This window comes from Chenopodium quinoa, unplaced genomic scaffold (genome assembly GCF_001683475.1).
Source record: "Chenopodium quinoa cultivar QQ74 unplaced genomic scaffold, ASM168347v1, whole genome shotgun sequence".
Classification (NCBI taxonomy): Eukaryota; Viridiplantae; Streptophyta; class Magnoliopsida; order Caryophyllales; family Amaranthaceae; genus Chenopodium; species Chenopodium quinoa.
This window is the reverse complement of record NW_018742730.1, coordinates 1,069,325-1,094,210: the sequence shown is the minus strand read 5'-3', so window position 1 is coordinate 1,094,210 and position 24,886 is coordinate 1,069,325. Positions and strand designations below refer to the sequence as shown.

The 24,886-nt window shown below is 36.5% G+C and overlaps 1 protein-coding gene across 1 annotated transcript; it reads left to right on the top strand.

Moving 5' to 3' along the window:
- The first annotated feature begins 8,944 nt into the window (after positions 1–8,944).
- Positions 8,945–16,063, top strand: LOC110723394 (gamma carbonic anhydrase-like 2, mitochondrial). Its single transcript, XM_021902743.1, has 2 exons — positions 8,945–9,569; positions 15,338–16,063. The coding sequence occupies exons 1-2, from the start codon at positions 9,155–9,157 to the stop codon at positions 15,712–15,714; spliced, it is 792 nt and encodes a 263-aa protein (XP_021758435.1). The 5' UTR covers positions 8,945–9,154; the 3' UTR covers positions 15,715–16,063.
- Positions 16,064–24,886: the final 8,823 nt, after the last annotated feature.

Here is a 24,886-nt window from a genome sequence, read left to right as displayed (position 1 = left end):
GTGAACGGAATTTACATCTAACCGTCTGATATTGTCTTTGTTGCCCCTAATAGTGGGGCCGCCTCCTGAGAAGCCGCCTGCAATGGTGTAGACGACTGCATCATCTGTATCGGAGCTGTCGGCCTGTTGATTCTTTTTGGCCGACTGCTTTTTCGAGGAAGTGTTCCCCGTAGATTTCTTGACATAAGTGTCAAGATCACCTTGCTCAGCCAGGCGGTCCAGATACCGCATGAGACTGATGCATTCATTGGTGTGATGACCAACATCTTCATGATAATCACAGAATTTTTCTTGGTCCGGTTGTTTGCAGAACCCTTCATGGGGACCGGCTTCTCAATTGAGATCCGTCCCTTGATTTCCTTTAGGATAAATTGGCTATCCTTGTTAAACGCATACTTTGGGGAGTATGGTTTGAATTCTTTTTTCTTTTTCTAGGTCGGCTGTTTAGAGGAATCAGCCGCCCAGACCTCTTTTCTCTTCTCGTCTTTGTTTGACGATTGTTTCTGTCGTCCTTCTCTTTTTTCGGACCTTCTCCCGTCTGACTGTTTTATCGTACTACAAAGATCAGTCGCTTGTATATAAGCTTCCGCTTCAATCAAGGCCTCTTGAAGAGTCGCCACCCTCTTTCGGACCAAATCAAATTTGAAGGTTGACCCGTCTTTGAGACCTTTGAAAAAGTCAGTATAGGCTACTTCATCCGGTAACCCTTGAATCTGTATTCTCATCAGGTTAAACCGCCTGATGTAAGAACGAAGCCCCTCCTTCTCGCCCTGCTGAATTGTTCCTAAATCAAGGGTCGTCTTCTTCGCAGGGATGTTCATGGCGAAGTTGGAGGTGAATAAGTAAGCAAGCGTCTTGAAGCTATTTACACAACCAGTCGGCAGGTTGCCGAACCATTGTTGTGCGATTCCTTTGAGAGTCGCTGGGAAACACTTGCACCAAGTGGGATCATCCAACCTTGAAGGTACATCAGGTTGGTGAATGCCATCAGATGGTCTTCTGGGTTAGTAGTGCCGTCATAGGCACCTACTAATACATTTTTCACTTTGGCCGGCTGAGCGGCTTCAGTAATTTCCTTGGAGAAGGCCGACGGCTGTTCGCCAAGTCTAAGCAACCGTAGCTGCCAATCCATAGGTTGGACGTTTTTTGCTGCATGTCCACCAAACGGAGGTGGCTGTAAAAAATACTGTTGTTGTGGTACAAACGGTAAGTTTGGTACCGCCTGGTCGCTATGATAGCCGGACTGACGGGAGGTGCCGCCTGACTGACTCTCATGATACGACTGAGTATGCCTCATCGAGGTATTTCGCAGACTGTCTTGGAGGTTTGAAGTAGAGGCCGACTCTGACAATCGGTCACTCTTCTTCTGCTCTAGCAGTAGCCGAGCGTCTGTGTATGTTTTCCTCGACCCGTCCGCCTGAATATGACGAACAGGTTTCCTATTTCCTGGAGTAGGAAAACGGTATTTTGGGAAATCAAGGGCAGGTGGCTCCCGCTTCCTAGATTTAGGATGAGGGGTCGCCTCTCGCCCTTGAACTGGCTTCCTCTTCTGTGAAGTGGAGGGTTTCTTAGCCAACTGCTCCTTGTCCAGAGCAGGCGGCTTCTTGTTGATCAACTCTTGAATTTCTCCCTTGAAGTCCCTCATGAAGGTCATGAGTTCGTTCCTTGTGATGGGAGCAGACCCATCAGTCGGCTGTTGCCGAACAGGCGGTGCACCTGCTGGCTCGCTTCTTGTATGAAGATGTTCCCGTTCCCTCCTTTCGGTATGACGGGTACGTCGGGCCCTTAGGGTCCCGTCTGAAGCTGTGTGAGCTTCAACTTCAATTTCATTCTCAGTATCGTGGTCCGACTGAACTAGAGGGTCGTCCAGGGGACGTCTCTCTTCAGGAGTCGGTACAAACGTGGATGCCATCTCAGAAGTACTCTCCCCACAGACGGCGCCAAAATGTTTCGGGGTTTTCTGATGTCCTGCGGGAAAGTTACAATTCCGAGACTGGAACCGGACGCCTGTACCTGCAAAACAAACGGATGCTCCGGATGATTGGAGATCCGCCTCCGACGGTCAAGTTAGTACTTGATTAAGGAGTAATTAATGCGGAAATTAAAGTGATTGGGTCTCTCTAGGTGAGAGAGTTTAATGTGTGTAATCTGCCTTTTTTTCCCTTAATGAGGATTAAGGGAGGTATTTATAACCTCGGGAAATGTGCCAATCTAGGTTTAGGTTAACCTTGGGCTGATTGGGCTTCCCTCGGAAGTTGGGCCTTGGTGACCAGTTATCCCAGGTGTCATGGGAAAGACACGTGTCGTGTCGTAATTGGTCCATAGTGGACGGATCATTGCTTGACACGTGACAGGCTCCTATTGGCCCATGTGACGGACACATGGCGGAACCTGATTGGTCCACTTGTCAGATGGTGATTGGTGGGAAAAATTCCCTAATCAAGCTTGGTGATGGTGGTGGCACAGTTATTATTTCAGATGAGCATCAGGTAACTTCAATTTCCTTATTCCTTCTTGTTTTGATCTATTTGTTGTAGTATGTCAGTTGTGAAGATTATATGTGTAATTCTCTGTTCTGGATGTTTTTTCTCAGTCCATTTTGGCAGGGGTGAAAGAGGTTCTTCCAAATGCAGAGCATAGGCATTGTGCAAGGCACATCTTTGCTCATTAGCACAAGAAATTTAGGGGGGATGACATGAAGTTGATGTTTTGGAACTGTGTGAAGTCTTACAGTGAAGCTGATTACAATGATGCAATGGGTAAGTTAGCAGTGGCAGACCCCCTTGCAGCAGAAGCCTTCAAGTCATACAACCCTAAGGTGTTTTGTAGGGCCTTCTTGAAGACCGAGGTGAAGGTTGATGTAGTTACAAGCAACATGGCTGAAACTTTCAATGCATACATAATACATGCAAGGGCTAAACATTTGATTTACATGTTGGAGGATATAAGAGGTGCCCTGATGAGGAGGTTAGCATTGAAGAAAGAAGAGATGTTGAAATGGAAGACTCACTACTAGAAATAGGCCTATTACCGACGGATTGGTTCCGACGGACACCTAATTCCGTCGGAAACATAGGAAATTCCGACGGATTTTTATTCCGTCGGACATTTACGACGGATTTTGAAGATCCGTCGGAGATTTCCGACGGAATATAAATCCGTCAGAATATATGAGCTTTACGACGGAAAATTCCGTTGGAAATGTAATTTTCCGACGGAATTAAAATCCGTTGGAAATTTCCGACGGAATATTCCGTCGGAATATATTTCAAAACAAATTCTACAAACCCTAAAATCAGCCCTCCTTTTATTTCACCCCTTAGCCGTTTTTTTCACTTCCCCCTTTTCATTCTCTCTCCTTTCTTTTGCTGCGCTGTTTCTCTCTCATCTATGGCTTCCTCTCCTTCTCCTCCTTCTTTCACCGTCATCTCACCCACGACCCTACGTTCTCTCCTTTGTACTTCCTCTTCGTCGTCGTCTCACGCCGCTGCAACCTCTATAAATCCCCTTGCCGCGCCAATTATCTTACGTTTTTTATTTTATACGGTTTTTAAGGTTAAATTCGACAGTCAAAACTCTAGATCTAGAGTTTTTATTGTCGAATTAAGCCTTATTAACCTAAATTTGGTGAAATTCGAAGCTAATTTCATAATTAAAGGTATGCTTTGATGTTTTTAATGTTCTTTCTTTTGTTTTAAAGTTTTTTTTTTTAAAAAAAATTTGGTGGTTCTGGTGGCTCGTTGGTGGTTTTAGGGTCAGTTTAAGGGTGGGTCGAGGGAGGTGGTGGTGGGTGCCGCCAGGGCTAAGGGTTAGGGTTAGGGTTTGGGTGGTGAGCGAAGGTTGGTTTAGTTAGGGTTCGTTCTGGTCTGGGAGGGGTTTGGGTGTTTTAGGTCGGGTTTGGGTTTGGGGGGTTTGGGTCTGAATTTAGGGGGTTTGGGTCTGGGTTAAGTCGGGTCTGGGTTAGGTCGGGTCTGGGTTAGGGGTTTGGGTCTGGGTTAGGTTGGGGCTGGGTTAGGGGTTTGGGTCTGGGTTAGGTTTGGTTTTGTGGTGTGGGTTAATTTAGTGGGTGGCGGTTGTGGTGGTCTGTAGTGGCGGTGTTGGTCTGATGTGGTTGGTGGTGGCAGTGGGTTAGGGTTTGAGAAGGTTGGTTTGGTTGGGGTTGACAGGGCCTTTTTGGGTGGTTGGAGGTGGTGATACACCGTGCCGGTGGTGGCACGGCGTATTTTTTTTAATTTCCCGAAAATAGTTTCCGACGGAATTTTCGTCGGAAATTTCCGACCGAATTGGAAATTCCGTCGGAAATTTTCGACGGAATTCGCAGGTACCAGAAATTGTCTTGCGACGGAAAATTCCGTCAGAAATTCCGTCGGAATAGTGTTTCCGACGGAATTTTCGTCGGAAAAGGTGGTTTTTCCTACGAAGGCATTTCTGACAACCTTTTCCGACGGAATTCCGTCGGAAACACCTTTTCCGACGGATTTCAAGGTGTTTTCAACGGAATTTTTCCGTCGGAAATGGGCCTTTTTCTAGTAGTGACTGTTCTGTGCCCAAGAATTCAGAAAAAATTGGACAAGGAAAAGGAGGAGGCTGCCTTCTGTGAAGTCCTGCCATCAACAAACACAAAATTCCAAGTGAGCTACAGGTTGGATACATGTGCTGTTGACTTAGAACAGAAGTCATGCACATGTAGAAAATGGTACATGTGTGGCTATCCTTGCTGCCATGCTGTTGCTGCCATTTTCTTTTTGCACAAGAATGCAGAGGATTATGTGGATCAATGCTACAAGAAAGACACTTACCTGAAAGCATATGAAAACTCCATACCACCATTAGAGGGTGAAAGGCATTGGCCCATGTCTGACTTAATTATGGACCCCCTACCAATCAAGATAGGCCCGGGTAGACCTAGGAAAAATAGGAGGAAAGACCCCTATGAAGACCCTAAGAAACTAGGGAAGCTAACTAGGCATGGAATGGAAATGACCTGTGGTGTTTGTAACTCAAAGGGGCATAATAAGAGAAGCTGCCCTAATAAAGGTACAGCACTGCCACAAGAACCCCCAGCAAAGAAGCCAAGAGGTAGGCCTAGAAAAGAGCTTGTGGTTCAGGCTACCCAACCAGCACAGACTGTTGCAGCTTCCCACCTCACTGCTACTGCAGAGCCTTCAAGGATAGGTAGAGGTGGCAGGGTAATAGGTAGGGGAGGCACCAAGGGAGCAACCACAGGACCAACTCCAACTGGAGCACCTAGGGGAAGGGGGAGGCCAAGAAAAGATGCTGGCAAGGAAAGTGATCCTCCTGCCAGTGTGGAAGTCCACAGTACAAGGGGAAGGGGTGGTAGAGGTGGAAGGGGTGGCAAGGTTCAATAGGTGGAAGAGGAAAGGGACAAAGTATTCCTAAGGGCTATGGGAACTTTGTTACACAAGATGGAAGCTCTTATGTAAGCTTCCTATCTGTATCTTTAATTTTTTTTAGGTTCTGTGTTAAGGACTATTTTATTAACATTGGGCATGATGCTTTTGTTACAGGTTCATGGAAAATCACAAGCACAAGATGCCAGCTTAACAACCACAACCTTGACATACAACTTCAGCCAAGGCTCAACTTCATAGCTTCCTCTAGTTCAACAGATTTAAAGTTGTAATAGTAGTAGTTAAAGTCTGTTTTGGGAGACAATTTGTTTTTGATTTCAATGTCCACATGTATGAATTTGGATTACTTTATGTAAGTGTTTTGCAACATTAATGTATTATCAGTTGCTGTTATTATCAGTTGCTGTTATTATCAGTTGCTGTTATTATCAGTTGTTGTTCATTATGCCTTTCTTTTCTTTCAAATTTTGCATACAAAAAAAAACAAAAAAAAAACATCAAATAAAGCGACAACATGAGTTCATTCCATTAAAATCAGTTGCCCAAAATTTACAATTATTAACACCTTATAGGTCCACATTGACCATACTAAACAAGGAAACTTTTTTTTTGCCAAGTATTGTCTGCTACAACTACTGCAGACATCTAAACAGAACCATTAACCTAGTACTACTACTTGTTGCATATACATCCCCAAAAGTCAGCACTAACACCTACACCTTAAACATCCCCAAAAGTCAGCACTATTACTAACACCTACCTAAAAACCTGCAACAACATCCAAACCCCCCCCCCACACAACCCCTTCACTTACTTAAACATAAGCACTAGAGTGAAAAAAGCCCAAGAAAAAACCAGAGTAATCATGAGCCTCTTGTTAGTGTTATTCTCCTTCAGCTCGAACATTGTCTCAGTAGTAGCAATGCCCATCTCTTCAACCTCCTCTACCAACTTCTCCTTTTTTGCTTTCAATTTCTTCACTTTATCCCTCATAAGATCCATATCTTGCTTCAACATTTCCACCTGATGCTCAAGCTCGGAAATTGTTTCCTCCTTCTCAACAATAATGTTTTGCAATTCACGTACCTCATCAGCCCATTTGAAGAACCCACATGTCCTCTGTTCCTACAAATTAATTCAATTAAAACCCCTTTCGTACAAAAACGCACAAAAAAATTAATCTAAAAAATAAAAGACAATTCACACACTTACAGGCCAGTACGAACAGCCATAGAACCGTTTACCCTTCGTAGGACCATCGTAGCGAACAGTCCTCAATGGCGCTAACTCATTGTGGTAGCATACCAGTTTTGCAGGGGAAGAAGAATTTCCCTTCGACCTTGACCTCGAAGAACCAGAGCCAACTGAAAGATGACTTGCCATTTTTTTGGAAAAAAATTAACGATTTCAATTAGCCTAAAATGGAATTGCAGTAGAAGAAGAAAACAGAGAGGAGGGCAGAGCTTTTAAAGAGGGAGGATACTTGGGAATTAATGGGAGTATTAACTACCCTACAACGGTATTAAATGGAGGGAAACCGGCTAGATTAAGAAAAGTAGGTATTTTACCTGTTTTAAAAGGTAATGGACCTGTTGGGGAAGGAGGGGTATAAAGGTTGGATTTTTGAGGAATAAACTAAAGGTTGGATTTTTGTAAGGAAAAAGTACAAAGGTTGGATTTTTCTTTTCCATTTTTCCATAAAAAAATGTCACGATCTTATTTGACACATATTTAACGATTTATTCCACGTAAGATAAGACTTATCGTAGTTTTTTTTTCTTGTCATTTAAATTTTTTTAATACGATGATGAATCATAAGATTGGAATCAAATGGATGAATGAAATTAAGAAATTACTATGCATTATAAAATTATGTGTATATTTGCAAGAAAAACCGATTGATCCTGATTTTGGTTGCAAGAAGTAAAAAAACACCAGCATTCCACCAACAAGGGGGAGGCGGTGGATTGTCGGTGAGGGAGTGGTGGTATTAATTAACGTGGTGGTCTGGTAAGATGATAGTGAAGTAGAAAGGGCATGATGGTTCATTTCATTGAAATGTTGGCGATGATGATGAATTTTGTTGGCGGTATTTAACAACCCCTTCAGAAAAATCTTTTATTGATTTTTATTTTTATTTATGATCATTTATGTAAGTATGCAGGGGATGAAACTTGGTGAACGTAATTGATAAGAATAAAGCTATAATATTTTATTTTATTTTATTTTTGTTACTATAATAAAGCAAAATGACTTTGGATGAAATTAATGTATGCTTATTACATCAAAAGCAAAGATACTTTGAATATTTAAGAGAGAGTAATTAAAAACTACATATAGATCTTGCAACAACGTTTAATTTATACAGTCTCAATTAAGAAGTTGTATTAGAGGTTTCAAGGTGATTGTGTTATTGTCTCTTGGAAGAGATGGACTATTGTGTAACTATATAACTAGCCTCATGTGTCATTTTTATCACATATTGGCTATTCATAATAGACAAGCTAAAAAAGACTTAACTTTTTACCTTTTGATGAAGAAAAAAAAAATGATGTTGCAACTTATCTTAGGGTGTGTTTGGATAAAGAAATGGGAAAGAAAAGAAGGGGAGGGAGGTGCAGGGGAGGGAAGAGAAAGGGAGGGGAGGGAAGAAATATGAGTTTTCCTTCCAAATCTCTTCATTGTTGGAGAGATCAAATTCTTACAATTTAATTCTTTCATTTCTCTCCCCTCTAATTCCCTTCCTTCCACATTTATTATCCAAATGAAAGATAATCTATCCCTCAATTTCCCTTCCCTCCATTTCCATAATCCAAACAAAGTGTTAAAGTCAACTTCATGCTATGTTTCACATATATCGTCTATGTTATATGAATTAAAAGGAAATTTCTAGAAACCTCTCTACAAACTCACCCTCTTTAGCCGTCTCCCTTTTTTAGCCCCCCTCCCTTCGCAACATCTTCTCTGGCTATTAGTCTTTTCTTGAGATTAACACCTACTTGCACAACTAATCAGTACTACTACAACTAACAGCTATATTTTGCCGAACACACTCGTAGGAGGAATCTTCTAGTAACCTTCCCTGAGATAAAGGGATTACTAGTACCTATGTTTTCCGATTAAACAAAATGAACTATTAGGATCAAAAGAATTTTCTATGTCATTTGAAACACCTCAATCTTTAACTTGTAAACATCAAGTGAACATAACAATTCTTAAAACAACATACAATGAACTATTATTATCAATTGCCAGAAAAACAAGTCCATTTAAATGTATGATATTAAGTTGTCAAATTAGGTCTACGATACTGATTAGATTCAGTCAATTCAACCCATATCAAATACTTTGTAACAATTTGTACAACGTTTTCCATACGAATCAAATGAGCATAGGCCTACTCAATTTAATTAAACCATATCGAATAACTATTTGTACATTTGTGTCCATAAAGATCAAATGTGCAACACAAAATCTTAACATGACTTTGATTTTTTTTTTTTGAATCACAATAAGGTCAAGTCCATTTCCGCAAATGCAAAAGTGAAATAAAAAAGACACACACAAAAGTCACTTTCAGAGGGAGAGATAGTTCAAGTGGTTAAATCTTTCCTTGACATTTATTCATACATCGCCAAAAAAATAAAAAGGTCCCCTTACCTTTCCGGGCTCCTCCCTCAAACACCAAAACACATCTACACTCCCTTGAGCCCTCCTCCACCTTCAACATACAAATTGTGTCAAGCAAGTACCAGCTACTCTCTCTCTTACCTCCAACAACAATGGCGACATTTGCTCGACTCTCAAGAAAAGCCCTAAAACTCACCTCACCACTTTCTCTCTCCTCCCACCATCACAACCCTCTCCGCTCTCTCTCCTCCGCCGCCGCCGCCGTGCAACCCCACCAGCAATCTCCGCCGCCGACGAAGAGAGAGATAGTCGAATCACCAGATCGAGTGAAATGGGATTACAGAGGACAGAGATTGTCTATTCCTTTGGGTCAATGGAACCCTAAGATCGCTGTTGATGCATATGTTGCTCCCAATGTTGTTCTTGCTGGTCAGGTTAATGTCTGCGATGGTGCTTCCGTTTGGAATGGCTCTGTTCTTCGAGGCGATCTTAACAAAATTATTGTTGGGTTTTGCTCAAATGTTCAGGAAAAGTGTGTTCTTCATGCTGCTTGGTCTTCTCCTACTGGTAATTTTACCCCCCTTTGGATTAATTATGATTGTTTTATGCAATTGATGTGAATTTCTGATTCTGATTGTGGTGGGTTGAGTTGGAAGTTGTGAATTTGCTGGGAAATTAGGATGGGTAGATATTGTGGGAAGGTTAAATGATAATGTGATTGCTATTGTAGTTTATTGGATTGAAATGGGTTGAATGAAATTGTACTTTGAATTTGATAGTTTGAGTAGGAAATCATGAATGTTTTCGGAAATGGGGTTATGTAAAAATATAATGGGTAGCTTAACAAGTAATGTGATTACTACTGTACTATTCTTTTTATTGGATTGAAATGGGTTGGATTAAATTTCACAGTTAATCGTTCCTTGCTTCTTTTTGTTGTTATTATTGGGAGGGTAATACAGAGTAGGAGCTTAGGAATTCACCTTTTAATCGAGAGGTGAATGCCAAAGCAGCCGGTTTTCAGTTTTGGGAAAACGACTGGTTGTAATTTTGATCCCCCCAGTCCCCACTCCATTGCTTATATGGTGCTTAAACTCTCTTTACAGCTCAAGTATTAGTCTTTCGTATTTGCGTTCCAAATAGGTATGGAGACTTGAATGCTTCAATTATAGCCAACACATAGAACCTATTATGTTTTCATGTGTACATTATACATGCATAAGGAAAGTATCCTATATCCTTGTGCACATATAGTATATTAGGAGGCTCTTCTAATCTTTTGGGAGGAAATTTACACCTGGCCTTGAACTTTCTTCGTAATATCACTATGGATTATGCTTGGTTCTTGGGTGTCTAGGCTGTAGAGTCATATAGTGGCTTGTGACATGCTCGTGTTTGATGTGCACTGTCACCTAAACAAATATGAATAGTCAATTATGATTCTTGAAGAGTAGCAGGAAGACATACTGAAGCTTTTTGGAGGGATACTTCTAGTGATTAACAATTCTGAAGAGTCTGAGCAGCATAAGTTGTGAAAACAGAGAAGTTGTAAACTTTTTTCTGTTGGAAATATAAAATAGTTATCTACCATTGGTATTAAGAGGGTTTTCTTTTTGTTCTTGTGATGGTTGAATCTGAGATTATTTGCAATGATAAAAGTTTAATGGCTAACCACCTTCCCCATCAACTAATACTGGTCTAAATTTCTTTTATACTCGTCATCCTTGTGTGTACTTCATATCTAATCACTATGATTACCAAAAAAATATTTGTTACTTTATTAGCAGATGAAGTGGAAAAATTAAGAGTTTCAGGTGTGAATTTCTGCTCCTTTCTAGGTTGGGATGATATATGATGCCTTAGTATTGAAATTGCATGACATTAAAATGTTCAGTCGTTGAATTACTTGAATTCGTTTCCTTCATAAATATTACCTCCTCAATTGTTTTGATGATGGCAACATTGGGAGATAAAGTAAAACCAATGTGATGAAGAGAGATGAGGTAAAGAGAACAATTAGCCCAAAAAGGTGATGTTGTATTTAATCTGCATCTTCCCAGAAAGGAACACCTTGTGATTATAGAATGGAGAAAGTACATGTTACATAGTAAAATTTAAAAATTCTAGATAATCAATTGTGCATTGGTATTTTAAGCTATAATATGCTTATCCTTTTATCTACATGTTTGCATCTCTTTTGAGGGACAAATGGATCCAAATAGGTTCTGTTTTAAATTCTATGAAGTGATTAAACCATAAAAGTATGATAATCTGCCATTGAATTTACCAAAAAATCATATGCTTGCTAGCAGCGACATATGTGTCTGCAGCAGCAAGCAACAAGTTTACCACCTTTTTTGAAACTATCACCTATCTTTTATCTTTCCTTTTTCCCCCATCTGTATTGCAAACAGCCTTTCTTCCATTATTGCGGTTTTATCTTTGTAATTGTTCTTCCACTTACCAAGCTTAAGGAGAGCACCTTCCTACCATGAGATTGGAGGTTCAATCCCCACTAATGACAATTTGGGGGATGTGACTTCCTTACCTCCCCTCACTCTCCCAAATTGTCTAGCCGCAAAACCGGGATGGGTTGACCCATGAGTGGTTCCGGCCCGCTAGTGCCTTTCATCTTACCTGCAAAAAAATAAAAATAAACATAAAACTTGTTCTTCCACTTGGACATTATCAATTATTTCAGGTGCTGTGAGCATTTCCTTCACTCTCACCACGGGGAGGACTACGTAGCACCATATCTTTCTTTTCCACCTATTATTACCTGTCTTTCATCCCTGGGCCTTGTCCTTGCAGCATTTGAATTAACTTATTTGCATATTAGTGATATACAGGTCTATAATGGTCTCTTTGCATCATTTAATTACCTTGTGAGGCTTTGGGCTTTTTTTTTTTCAAATTTTGCATATCTATTCCCAGCCGCTTAGATGCTTGAAATGATGACTTGCTTTATGGACTGTCCACCAAATGAGCTTATTTTGGCAAGATTTCCTTTTGGGTAAAACATGTGAACCATTTGAAGACATTTTTTAATCTGTAAACCTTTTCTTTACAATTTGTTCAAATATTTCACCTGGATTCTTGATGAGCCAAGTCTAGTAGGTGCAGATCTTGAGCTGAAGCTGTAGTATTTGAATTAAGCTGAATGTTTTCCGAGTGGTGCATGTGCAATTGGTATGATTGCCACTCAAGGTTTTCAAAATCATCACTTCTGTAGTTGAAAGCACTTTTGCCATTGCCTCTAGGTAATAATTGGCTCTGATAAAAATTTGGAGGTAAAATCTGGAAGTTAGTTAAGAAAGTTTCCAATATATATTGAGAAATCTGGCTATAACCTATAGGAGTTAAAACTGGTCTTGGAGGGTATTTTCTGAAGTTAATGTATTTGTGTGAAAAGCTTAAAGCACAATTGCCACTCTAGTCAGTTTTTAGGCCAAATAAATATTTGTCACGTTGTCTCTTCCTTTTCTTTTCTCCTACAGCCCAACTTTTTTTTACCTTCCAAGCTGTTGCTGCTCCTCCACCCAACTTTTCCTTAGTTCTTTCCTCCCTCTTTACTAATCTCATTGACTGGTGTTTTAACTGCAATTCCTAGGCTTCAGATTTTTATTAACCTGAAATTCCAGGTTATCGGTTCTCATTAACCTAGATTCCTCGGTAAAAGGGTTAACTTGTATAAATTCAGGATAGACATGTTCCTATACTTTGTGACAATGGCCTATTGGAAAGGGGTTGCTTCAGAAAACAGATAAAGGGAGTATTGCTATTGTCTGGCCAATGTTATCATCTTAGTCCATTTTAACAAAGTTGAAAGAGTATTTAGTACAAGTTTTTAAACTTTGAGTTACAGTAGAGTACCAGTTATCTCATTGACTGGTTTAGAATAAATGGAATCTTTTGCAATGTATGAGAAAGATCTCATACATCTAATCCCTCCACCCCACCCTAGGTTAGATTCTGATTAGATGATGACTCTGTCATCAACTACATGTCTGAACAAACTGGTAAAATTCCATTGTCTTACTTCTTTCTGTGCTACTTATCAGTGTTGATTTGGGAATTATAGAAATGGAAAGTTTACTGATTAAAAAACTCACCTTCCTTTGGAATGGTTAGCATTCACAATTCCATAGGAAGGTGAGTTTTCAATCAATAACCTTAATCAAATCTATATTGACCAATCCCAAAACCATATTTGAATCTTTGGGCTGTGTACATATGTTTTCAATCCACAATCTGTATTGACCCTTTACCATTGGACCACAAAATTCAAAATCACCACCGCCTCTCGTAGCTCAAAATTTCTTTGACTTCAATCTAATGCTCTTTATTCATTGAAGATGATTGGGGCATTGACAATTGGCGAACTAGTGGCTTGTGCTAATGATGGCTCATTATCATTTGCAACCACTATAGTAAATCACGTTGTAGAATAATAGACAAGAATGCAATAGAGATGATAATAATGCACGTTAGATGCTAGATCAAATGAATGCCTCAAATAACAGTGACATTAGGTTGCTTTTATCGGACTGGATTGTTTTGGCTTACACTTGACATGATCACGTCAGCCAAATGTCTAAATTAGATTCCCTACAATGCACTATGGTGTTTTAGAATCCTTCATTAGAAAGTATCCTTTAATCTCAAGCCTAATCCTGAGAAAACTTAAACAAGCAGTGGTGTTGCAATAGTTGTGAAATGCCACTTGTTTCGGCCACTGTAGTTTAAGAAACATTAATTCCAGGCCTTTTGTATATTGAAGCTCAAACCACTTAATGATTGCTTCGGCTATTGTGTATTTTGATCTTGTTATGAAGGCTTTGGTGGCTTACGATAGTGTATATGGTCATTACTTCTCTAGTTTCTGTTGATCAGTGTCTTATTTGTTGTACTTAGGAATACATGTGTTTCCACCATTCTTTCCAGTACATTTTCTGGATGATTGGTTTTATTGTCCATTTACATGTTCACTTGCGTAAAGTCTGTATATAAAATAATGCCTAAATTCTTATTGTTTTTTATAGGAGCTTTATAACGATCAATTATTGTATCTTACATGTTAAAAGATCTATAAATGCATTATATTTGTTAATTTCAAGACTCATAAGTTTACTATTAACATTGGTTATTCATGTCACTAAGAGCGTTAATTATGGAAAAAGTTAAAAATCCAAAACCAAAATATTTTAACTGTTCACCATCGTACTATTAAGTATATTATGCTGTGTGGTCTAATAGAGGGTTTTGGGATACTATCTAGGTCTACGAGGGGTTTTTTTCTTTTTGGGCTGTTTTAAGGATGGTTGTACTACATAAGCAGACATCTAAGAACACAGGGAGTGATCCATATGCATGTTTAGAATTGCTTGTTTTACTTTATTCTTCTCGTGCTCCAATTGGTTAATATACACAGTTAGCTTGGTGTAAGCTTAAAGCAACATAAAAAGACTTGCTGTATTGTCAAAGTATGCAATCTGAGGCATTAGTAGGCAGCGCTCTTGGCTTTCATTCATGTTGATAGACATTATCTGCTGTGGGCTTTTCCATTGTGCTCTCGGAGTTCGTGTAAGCTGAAGATGCCATTTACACTGTCGGTGTTAATTTATGAAGTCCGGACTATTTCTTTTAACCAGGAAAATATAGTATCAGTTTTGTCGTAAAATACTTTTTTTAAGGTTTAATAATACCCTTCGCTACATAAAATAACCTGATGTATAGTAAGTTAGTAACTACCTGATGTATAGTAAGCTAGTAACTACAGTCCAATTTCCAACCTTATACATTGAGAATCTGGCAGTGCTCTTGGTTTCATCTATGCTGACAGACATGAATGCTGTGGGATTTCCACTGTATTCTCTTAAAATTAGTGTAGCGAAGGATTTCCATTTACTCAGTAGGTCTTAAATTATGAAATTAAGAGCTTTCTTCTCCCAGGAGAGTATGAAGTATCTCTTTTGTTGTAAAGTTTATTAAGAATTTAAGGGCTAATTATGCTCGTAGGAGTCGTAGCAACCAAATGAATGTGAATGAGGTTTTGGGTTGTCTGGAATATTGACCTATGTTCATATTTTTGTAAAGCCCTTACAATTTCCAATGACCAATTATCTGTCCACCTTATCAATTGCACTACTGCAGTAGGTAAGGTATGTTTTATACTTGATTATATTTTGACATTGTTGCCAGTAAATTGAGGACTGCTGCTATTTATAAGACCATCTTAGTAACTTTACTAAGAGCATTGTGATTTATGAGCATGCTGCTGAGTGGCATTTCCAAAACATGGTTATGCTATAGTCTAATATGTTTGCATTGTTCAGGTCTACCGGCTGAGACATCTATCGAAAGGTTTGTTACTGTTGGTGCATACTGTCTCTTGAGATCTTGCACAATTGAGCCAGAATGCATCATAGGACAGCACTCGATTCTAATGGAAGGTTCTTTGGTGGAGACTCATTCTATCCTTGAAGCCGGTTCTGTTGTTCCTCCAGGAAGAAGGATTCCTACTGGTGAGCTCTGGGCAGGTAATCCTGCCAGATTTGTGAGAACCTTGACTCATGAAGAGACACTTGAGATCCCTAAGCTCGCTGTTGCAATTAATGACCTGAGCAAAAACTACTTCCATGAGTTTCTCCCATACTCCACCGTATATTTGGAGGTTGAGAAGCTAAAGAAGAAGTTGGGGATTAATATCTGAAATATTTTTGCTTAGGAGATTTTCATGTTTAATTGTATCAAATCAACTCAACATCCTCTCTGAAATAAGCAGCGTCATGACTCGGGTTACATGATTTTGGAGTTCTGTATTTTCTGTTGACCTCTGTACGAAGTGTGGAAGTTCAAAAAGTCCCAAAATGGATAATACAGATGAAACATGGATCTCGCCATGTAGTAATTTGTAGTGTTTTTGGATTGATGTTTTTGGGCGATAATTTTAAATAGAGATGCATTTGTTTAGCATTACATTGATGGAAGATCAATTTTAATGTCTAAATCTGATACTATAGTTGTTTATTAAGCTAAAGGACATTACAGATTTTGTTGAATTTTCTTTACTTTGTGACATATGCATGAATTAAGCATGATAGCTAAAGTGACAATAAACTGACAAGCTGGAAATATTCTAGTAGGATAAAAACAATGAATAGCACAATATTATAGAAATAACAATGGACAAATTAATTATTATTATTTTTTGGGTGAGTGGGTTGAGCCATTGAGAGAGGAGTGGGGGGTCATTTTTTTTTTAAAAAAAAGTAAGATACAATGGGGAGTTTAGGTATGTCTTCTCGTAAGACCGTGACCTAAATTATCAAAGCGCAACAAATAAGAAAATTTACTATTTGTCTTGATGAGTCGGAGTCGAGTAGTGGAGAGAGGGGGTCATGGTGTTGCAAACTTCCACTAAAATAACAAAAGGAATGTTGAAAATTCAGTTTTAGAACTAGGGTTCTAGGAATACTATAATTACTAATCTAAGGTTGTTTTGAAGAATTATACCAAGTGCCTTATACAAGTACAAAATATGTATTTTTTGACGAAACTTATACAATGTTACCTACTTGAATTAACAAATAACTAAAAACAATAGATAAATAAATAAATAAACTAAAGTTATTTTAATAGTTACTCGATCTAACTTAGAGTTTATTCAAGTATAGGAGGAGATCTCAAAACATTTATGGAGTTACTAATTCTCTGTATTTTAAATTTGTTTTTGCCGAATCTCTAGTATATTTCTTCTTTAAAATTACTGATTTTTATCAAATTGAAATTATTTATTTGAGTATTATTTTTGTAAAAAAAGTGAAGAGGATCTTATTGTTAAATTTTAAGATAATACAAAATAGACAATCCAAACAAGGAGGAGAGTTCAGTCCACAAGCAAGGCCCGAGAAAGTTTCATACTAAAACCAAGCAAGGATCTTTATTTAATTTTTTTTAATCTTGTATTTCCTCTATTTCTTTTTAGTTGACAGGTTTTGATATTGTTCACTATTCTTATGAACTATTTTTGAATTCATTTAATTAGTTTTAAGAAAAAGCACGGTAATGTGAGTTTTGTTTTGTTTTGTTTTTTTTTTTTTTTTTTTTTTTTTTTTTTTTTTTTTTTTTTTTTATTCGTCTCAACGTCTATTTTTCAAATATCAAATTTTTATAATTTTTTTCTAATATGTTTTAAAAATATTTACATTTAAAATTAGGCATTGACAAACTAAATAAAATGTGTCTTGAAGTATACACGTAGTAAATTTTTCACACAATCGATGAATCCGCACGTGTGGTACCCTTGGTTGTCTAATTATCTATATATCCCTCCATTAGCTTAGCTCCTTAATAGGGCCAATTATAATATTATGGACCAATCACTTGACCTAACTGATAAGAATCCTATATAGTTTAATGCATGAGCTTCATTAGTTAATTGTGTATGTTGATTAATGATGAAGTACCTAATTAGTAGTTAAATGGTGCTTTTAATTAGGGTACTACTAGCTAGTACAGGATAATTAGATAGTTGGTGTACAATCTTATTGCCTGCAAATTAGTTGGCATAGAATATATCCACCTTATTAACAGTTGTATATGTATGGACCTTAATTATTGGCTTCTTTTTAAGCAATTATTAGATTATTAGTTTGGACGTGGGAACTGCAACCTTGGATGCGTACACCAAATTTATGTCTTGATTGAGTTATTTTAAATTTAGCTAACTCTTAATCACAGCAGGTGTATTGTATGCAGTTTTTCGGGACAATGATATAGGTATTTAAAATTATTCAAAGATAGCATGAGCATCCTTTTTTACCGTAGTTGTTTGAAAAATGACTACCATATTATTTTAATGATATACAATATAATTGGCTACAAACTACTCATTGAAAAACCAAACTTTTAATGTAATATGCTAATTGTACTGTAAATAAAAAATCCCAACTTGGCAAGCGTAATTTAATATAAACACACAAATTTCAACAAAAGGGTGGACGATATCTCCAAACACATTAGTAGAAGGGTAGCTAAGAGCTTATTGGATAATTACGCATTTTTTCATTGCCTATATAAACCCTAGCAGACAATAGATTGGCTAGAATTATTTACATAGATGGTTAGCAATTATTGGTAATAGTGTAAATAATTTGAAATATCATTATTTTATTACTTTTTAGCTAAATAAAACAAATAAATAAAAATTACTAACATACATAAACAAAAATTATACTTTGCCGTAATAATGTTTGGTTTTGTAAAGAATTTAAAGTGAACATAAATCAAACATTTATTACACCAATTAATATGTAATTTTATCATACATTCTTAAATTGATCCTTACAATAATTTCAATAATAGATTATTGCTTTTATGTGCTACATGTATCATTGTTAAAAACAACAGCCTTGAAACCAAGTTATAAATTATTAGCTCTTCCAAAATGAAATTAAGTATTAGCTGTGAGACAAGTACAGTGATTATTTGTAGGAATGTATTAATATAAGAGTTAAGTACTCCAAAAAGAGAGAAGATAAGATGAATTAGACAATTAATTAGAACAAACATTATAAGAGTGAGAAGGAACAACCTTCAAAATTATGCAATCTCTGATGATATTGCATCATCCAATACGTAGGTATTTTTAGGTCATGAAAATTAGGAGTGGAAGACCAAACAATAATTAACTAGATTTTTCCATTTTTTAAGTGAAAAAGTTTATTTAAGATCTAGACATCTCAACCACTCTTATCTCCCACTACTAACCCTCAAATTTGTTCATTATATCTCTTAAATATGTTTACTAAACATAATTAACAACTCATCTCAAAATTTTGCACAAGAATTGTTATTTTCTCTTCTCCCTTCAAAGTTTGATATGGTTTTGCATGGTTGTGTCTTGTGTGGTTAAGGATTATCATTTCAATTGTATGGTAAGTCGAGATTAGTTAGGGTGAAGATGTTGGAATGGCTCAATCAAGTTAAAGCATCCAAGTGTTTTGGCTTAGTTGGGTCCTTCTAATTTGATTGAGCCGTGCCAATATCAGGTTTTCATCTTATTACATATCTCTCTCTTTTTCTCTTTCTTTTATTTATCTATATACTTGTATATCCAACTTGCTTCCCCTTTCCTCTTATTTGAGTTACATGTTTTATTTGTGTAAGACATCCTAGTTCGACAATCGAATTAGGTCAGGTTTGAGTTCAGGTCAAGTACTACATATCATGTTAATGTTGAGATGATAGAAATAGGTTGATGAGAATCTCTCCTTTTGCACTCAACTTAATTACATAAATGAGTTTATTTTATTTTATTTTATTTTATTTTTTATTTCTTCAGATCAGTAAAATAATTAAAATATACAAATTTTTGTATGCGGCTGGCCACATGGTGCGGCAGGGGTTACTTGTAGGGTGTTACTGGTTTTGTCAGGGGTTACTTGTAGTTGTTACTTGTATTCTGGGGTTACTTGTATGGGTGTTAATTACTGGTTTTGGTCAAGGGTTACTTGTAAGGTGTTACTGGTTTTGTCAGGGGTGACTTGTAGGTATTACTTGTATCATGAGGTTACTTGTACGGGTGTTACTGGTTTTGGTAAGGGGTTACTTGTAGGATGTTACTGGTTTTGGTCAGGGGTTACTTGTAGGATGTTACTGGTTTTGTCAGGGGTTACTTGTATTCTGGGGTTACTTTAGCTTGTAGGGTGTTACTGGTTTGGTATGGGGTTTTAGTTTAGAGTTATTTGTCGTAGGAGTTACTCAGAATACAAGTAACACCTACAAGTAACTCATACAAGTAACCCTACGATACAAGTAACCCCACGATACAAGTAACCTCATAATACAAGTAACACCCTATAAGTATATACAAGTAACCTCATAATACAAGTAACCCTATAATACAAGTAACCCCTGCCGTACCATGTGACTTGCCGCACTGAAAAACCTCTGATTAAAATATCGCTATGTTAATCAAATCTTAAACCTTACATATTTGACCCATATGTTTAGGTAATTTGCAAGAAAATATGATGGATGATTTTTATCATAACAAATCTGTCATGCACTTTTAGTTCAATTTTTAAATAGTTGAATAATTGAGGTTAACATCCCAGAAATATCCTCCATTAAGTAAAATGATTGAAGACGTATTAAATCTAGCTAATTAGAAAATTTATGGTTAAGAGGAATAATAAGACCTCCAATTTTATTTGAATTTGAATTATGAACTATTCTTAAGTTGAGCTTTCATTCTTAGTTTTAAAAGACTCGTGCTATATTCTTTGGTTTTGATGATAAGTATTAAGTTTCCATGCAAACAGATTACTACACGTTGATAGAATTTCTTGCTTTTCTTTTTCATGATAAATTAGTTTAAATTTTATTGGATCGATTTAATGAATTTTTTTTTTCTTATATATATATATATATATATATATATATATATATATATTTTTGTTTTTTTTTTTTTTTGAAAGTATAAACCATAATACTAAGAAGTCATAAAACATGAATGTAACAAATAGGTAGAATATAACAAATTGAATCAGATTTTTTTTGTAAGAGACAATGTAGCAACTTGTTATTGTCCTTGGGATATTTTCCACTTGATTCATCTTATTACATGCCTGCTCTCGGCCACGTAGACACCCACCACCCCCTTGACAAGAAAATTACATGGATCGATATGTGGCACCAACTTGGGGATTTCTATAAATACTCAAGCATATTTCACTTCTAAGGTACAACATTCTCAATCAAAAACTCTCAAATCACTTTTCATATGCTTATCATCCAATTTACTAACTTTAGCATTGTGGCAATTATCTTAGGACAAATCAAGAGGGCAGCTAATCTGAACTATGTTGACTGTGTAGGCATCCATTAGACAATAAGCCATTACCGACTCAGATATTATCATAGCTCTCCTGGAAAAGTACCTTGCTATTTTAGGATTGGAACTAAATTTGTGTGTATACACAAAATAAATTGCTCATGTAGTAATGTTGACTAGATAATTATCTATGAGAAAATAAAGGTTTATATCCTTGATAAACAATATATGTTTATCAAATGGAAAAAATTGTAAATAATCAACAACTTTTGGTCATATATGGGTCTTACAGTTTTTATAACCAAAATGCCATAATGACTAGACAAAATGACAAAAATGTAAATAAACTAACATATGGGTCCCATTAATTTTGATTTATTTACCAAGATGTCATGATAACTAAACAAAAAACTTTATTTATTTACGATTTTGCTACTTGATAACCAAAATTTGTTTATCAAAGAGATAAACTAGGACTTTCTCATAATTATCAGTCATTTAAAATTATTTGTTTAGAAATAAACAAATTAGTCATTTGAGTTACTTTGTATAGTATTAAATAAAGTGCTATCTCTAATGATGAACTAGTATTTTGGTCCGGGCAGTACACCAAGTCAGATACATGCGATTGATTATTGTATACATTTAAATTAAGGATTTATTATTATTATTATTATTATTATTATTATTATTATTATATATATATATATATATATATATTTTTTTTTTGTAATAAAAGTTGTTTTATATTTTCATCCACTACATATTAATATTTTGTATTTAATAAAGAACATCAAATATGGCATAACTTAGCGATAATAAGACACTTAGTTTTAGAGGTAGAGGTTGTATGTTTGAATCTTGCAAATACTTCCTCTGTTTTTTTTAAGTTGACACATTTATATTATTATGCTTGTCAACGCATGTTTTTTACGATTAACATCTCTAATTATCAACATTGTAAAATTATAAAAAGTGAATATTAGTAAATTATACATTAAAACGATTCAAACAAGATCCCACCTGAATATGTTTTATCGTATATATAAACCACAAAAGTGAGTCCAAGCATATTGTGTGAATAGTGTAAAAGTTAAACAGTGTCAACTAAAAAAACGAAGGAAGTAAAGTTTTTTTTTAATGATTACATGCACACAATAAAATATAAAAAAAACAAAAAAAAAAAAAACAAATAGAGGAGAGTGACACATGACTCATGTAATAAAAAAAATAGGGGAGAGTGTCACGTGGCACATAATAAACATCCATTGGAACGCCTTTTGGTTTTTATATATATTAAGTAAGTACAGATATTTAGTAACATTTTAGCCCGTTCAATGCACGAGTTATTACTTAGGTTATTTTTATATGTATGTATGTTTTTTAATAATTGAAACTTTTAATATAAAATTTAGGAAAAATGAAAATAAATAATTCCACCTTTGTGTGGTCTGAATAAAAAAATCCCACCTTTTAATTATTACAAGACAATCCTACCTTGGTATGTAATCTTCTTTTAATGAACCTTGACTTGTTGGCGACCTATTTTTTTTAGGTTGTATGCCATGTGTCAAATTTTTATAGGCTCATTTCATTTTTATAATTATAAAAAAAAAATCCAAAACAAAATAAAACAAAGAAAAGAGAAAAAAAAAAAGCCACCAACCCCCAAACCCTAGCCCCTACCTCAACCACCACCAAAATCGGCCGGCCACCCTCCTTAACCTTCGAAATCGACCGACTAGCACCAAGTTTTGTTTAAGGGGGGTTTTCGGGGCTGAGATGGGGATTTCCGGGGTAGTTAAGGAGGTTGGATGGAGTTTTCGGCGGTGATGGCTGTGGTGGTTATGGAGGTTTTCGGCGTGGGTTATCGGCGGCTGAGTGGGGTTATAGAGGTTTCGGGGCGAAATTTGGTTTAGGGGGTGATTTCGATGGTGATTTAGGGGTGAGGTTTGGGTCAGGGGTGATTTTGGTGGTGGCTGTGGTGGTTTTGGGGGTGAGATTTGGGTCAAGGGGTTTCTGGCGGCTGGTTTCGATGGTCTTCGACGGTTATAGGGGATGGGATGGAGGTTTTCGGGGCTGGGATGGAGGTTTTTGGCAACATGGTGGTGTTTTCAGGGTGGTGGATGTGATTTCGGGGGTGGCTTATGGCTTTGGGAGGTTTGGCCGGCGTTTTAGGAGGTTCAGAGTGACCGTCGACGGGTTTTTGGTGGGCTTAGGGTATGGTTAAGGGGTTTCACAGTGGCTGGGGGTGGCTAGTGGCGGTGTTTTTTTTTTTTTGTTTTACCTTTTTTTTTATTATTATTTTGACCAATTAATGAGTGACATGTGGCTTTAAAAAACTTTTTAAAAAAATTTAACTTGTTTAACAGGTTGTAGGTCAAATGGTCTATTAAAAGAAAATCACATACCAAGGCGGGATTGCCTCGTAATAATCAAAAGGTGGGATTGTTATTGTCAGACCACGCAAAGGTGAGATTATTTATTTCCATTTTTCCTAAAATTAAGGTGAATGAAGTTAAACTTAAAACAAAAAGAGTGAGATAAAGGGCTCGGAGTCGTGGAAGAAGATGAAGGAATTCAGTTAGGTATATATACATAAATATTGTGGGATATGAAATGACATATTAGTTTTAAATTATACTTTGTATTTTAAGTTTAGGAGATAAAAAGACTATTTTTATTGTATTTCATATGTTTATTAATTTGTACTAATTAGTCCAACTTTAATTTATTATGGTGGAAATAAACACTTAATTCTCTTACTTAAATTTACAAGTTACAAAATGCATAAAAATTTTAGCTTTATTTTGTTTTAAGTTTGTTATTAAAAAGTATTTATAAAAATGAATTTTAGTGTTTTTAAATACTAAAGTTTTTTTTTCTTAAGAAGTAAGATTCATGGGGTAGATTAGGGAACGTCTTCTCTCAAGATTATGCCCTAATCTATCTAAAAGTAAGAAATAAGAAAATTTACTATCCATAAATAGGTCTATATTTTAGTGCATCGGTGTGGATTATCCAAGAAAGGCAACATAGTCTGCTTTCCGATTTCCTTCACGATAGATATGCTGGGACTTGAAGGGTGAGAAAGAATTTAAAATGTTTTTGACATGATCCATTAGCAATTGGAGCTTCCATGGACAGTTATAGTCACCTTGCAAAATATTAATAATAGTGAGATTATCACCTTTAATAAAAAAAATATGAGTAATATTATGCTTCCAAGCTAGGAGGAGGCCATTACGAAGGGCAATGACTTCAGTAAGAAAATATGGATAAGAGCCTACATTTTAAGTACAACTAGCAATATGATTCTAAGAACAGCACCAACAGATGCCAAATTATGAAGGGCAAAACTATCAAAATTGAATTTACAATAGTCCACAGGGGAAGGAGACCAAGAAATAATATCAAGGGAAGATTGGGCGTTAGTAGGAATGAACTTATTGCTTGGAAGGTGAATATCATCTAAGAGAGAACGAGCCTGCCATTCCTGAAATAGAGAAAAGGCACAAATATAAATACTAGTAATATAAGCTGAAGTATTGTTAAATAGCATTATGACATTTCCAAATGCTCTAAACAAGGATAGAAATCTTAGGGAGTGAGAGAAGAGAAGAAATCTTTAGAGATCGGAAAAGATTTGGGGTCGTAGGAGATGAGTGTATCAAACCTAGCCAAGTACAATCATAAGCATAAGACCAAAGATCTAAGAAGAAGAAATTTGTGTTGTTGAGACTCAAAATAATGTGTATTACAAAAAACACAAGAAAAAGGGACATTAATATTTCTAGATCGATACTAAGGTTTGTCTAGTAGGGAGACCGTTCAGAAGGATTTGCTATAAAAAAAAACATTTAATTTTAGGTGGTATATCTAAATTCCATATCTAGAATTCTCATTTAGGAGAACATGGGACAGAATTGTGGGCCAGCCATGTGGCTGATTTAATAGTAAACTGACTATCTTTAGATAGACCCCAATAGGGTTCATTGGGGCAGGGGCTGAAGGTAGGGGAATTCCTCATATAATTTGGACATGG

Bases quoted from the DNA above. Each gene is read 5' to 3' on its own strand.
- LOC110723394 (XM_021902743.1), top strand. From the start codon at position 9,155: ATGGCGACATTTGCTCGACTCTCAAGAAAAGCCCTAAAACTCACCTCA. The intron at 9,570-15,337 runs GTAATTTTACCC...TGCATTGTTCAG, and splicing joins TGCTTGGTCTTCTCCTACTG to GTCTACCGGCTGAGACATCT.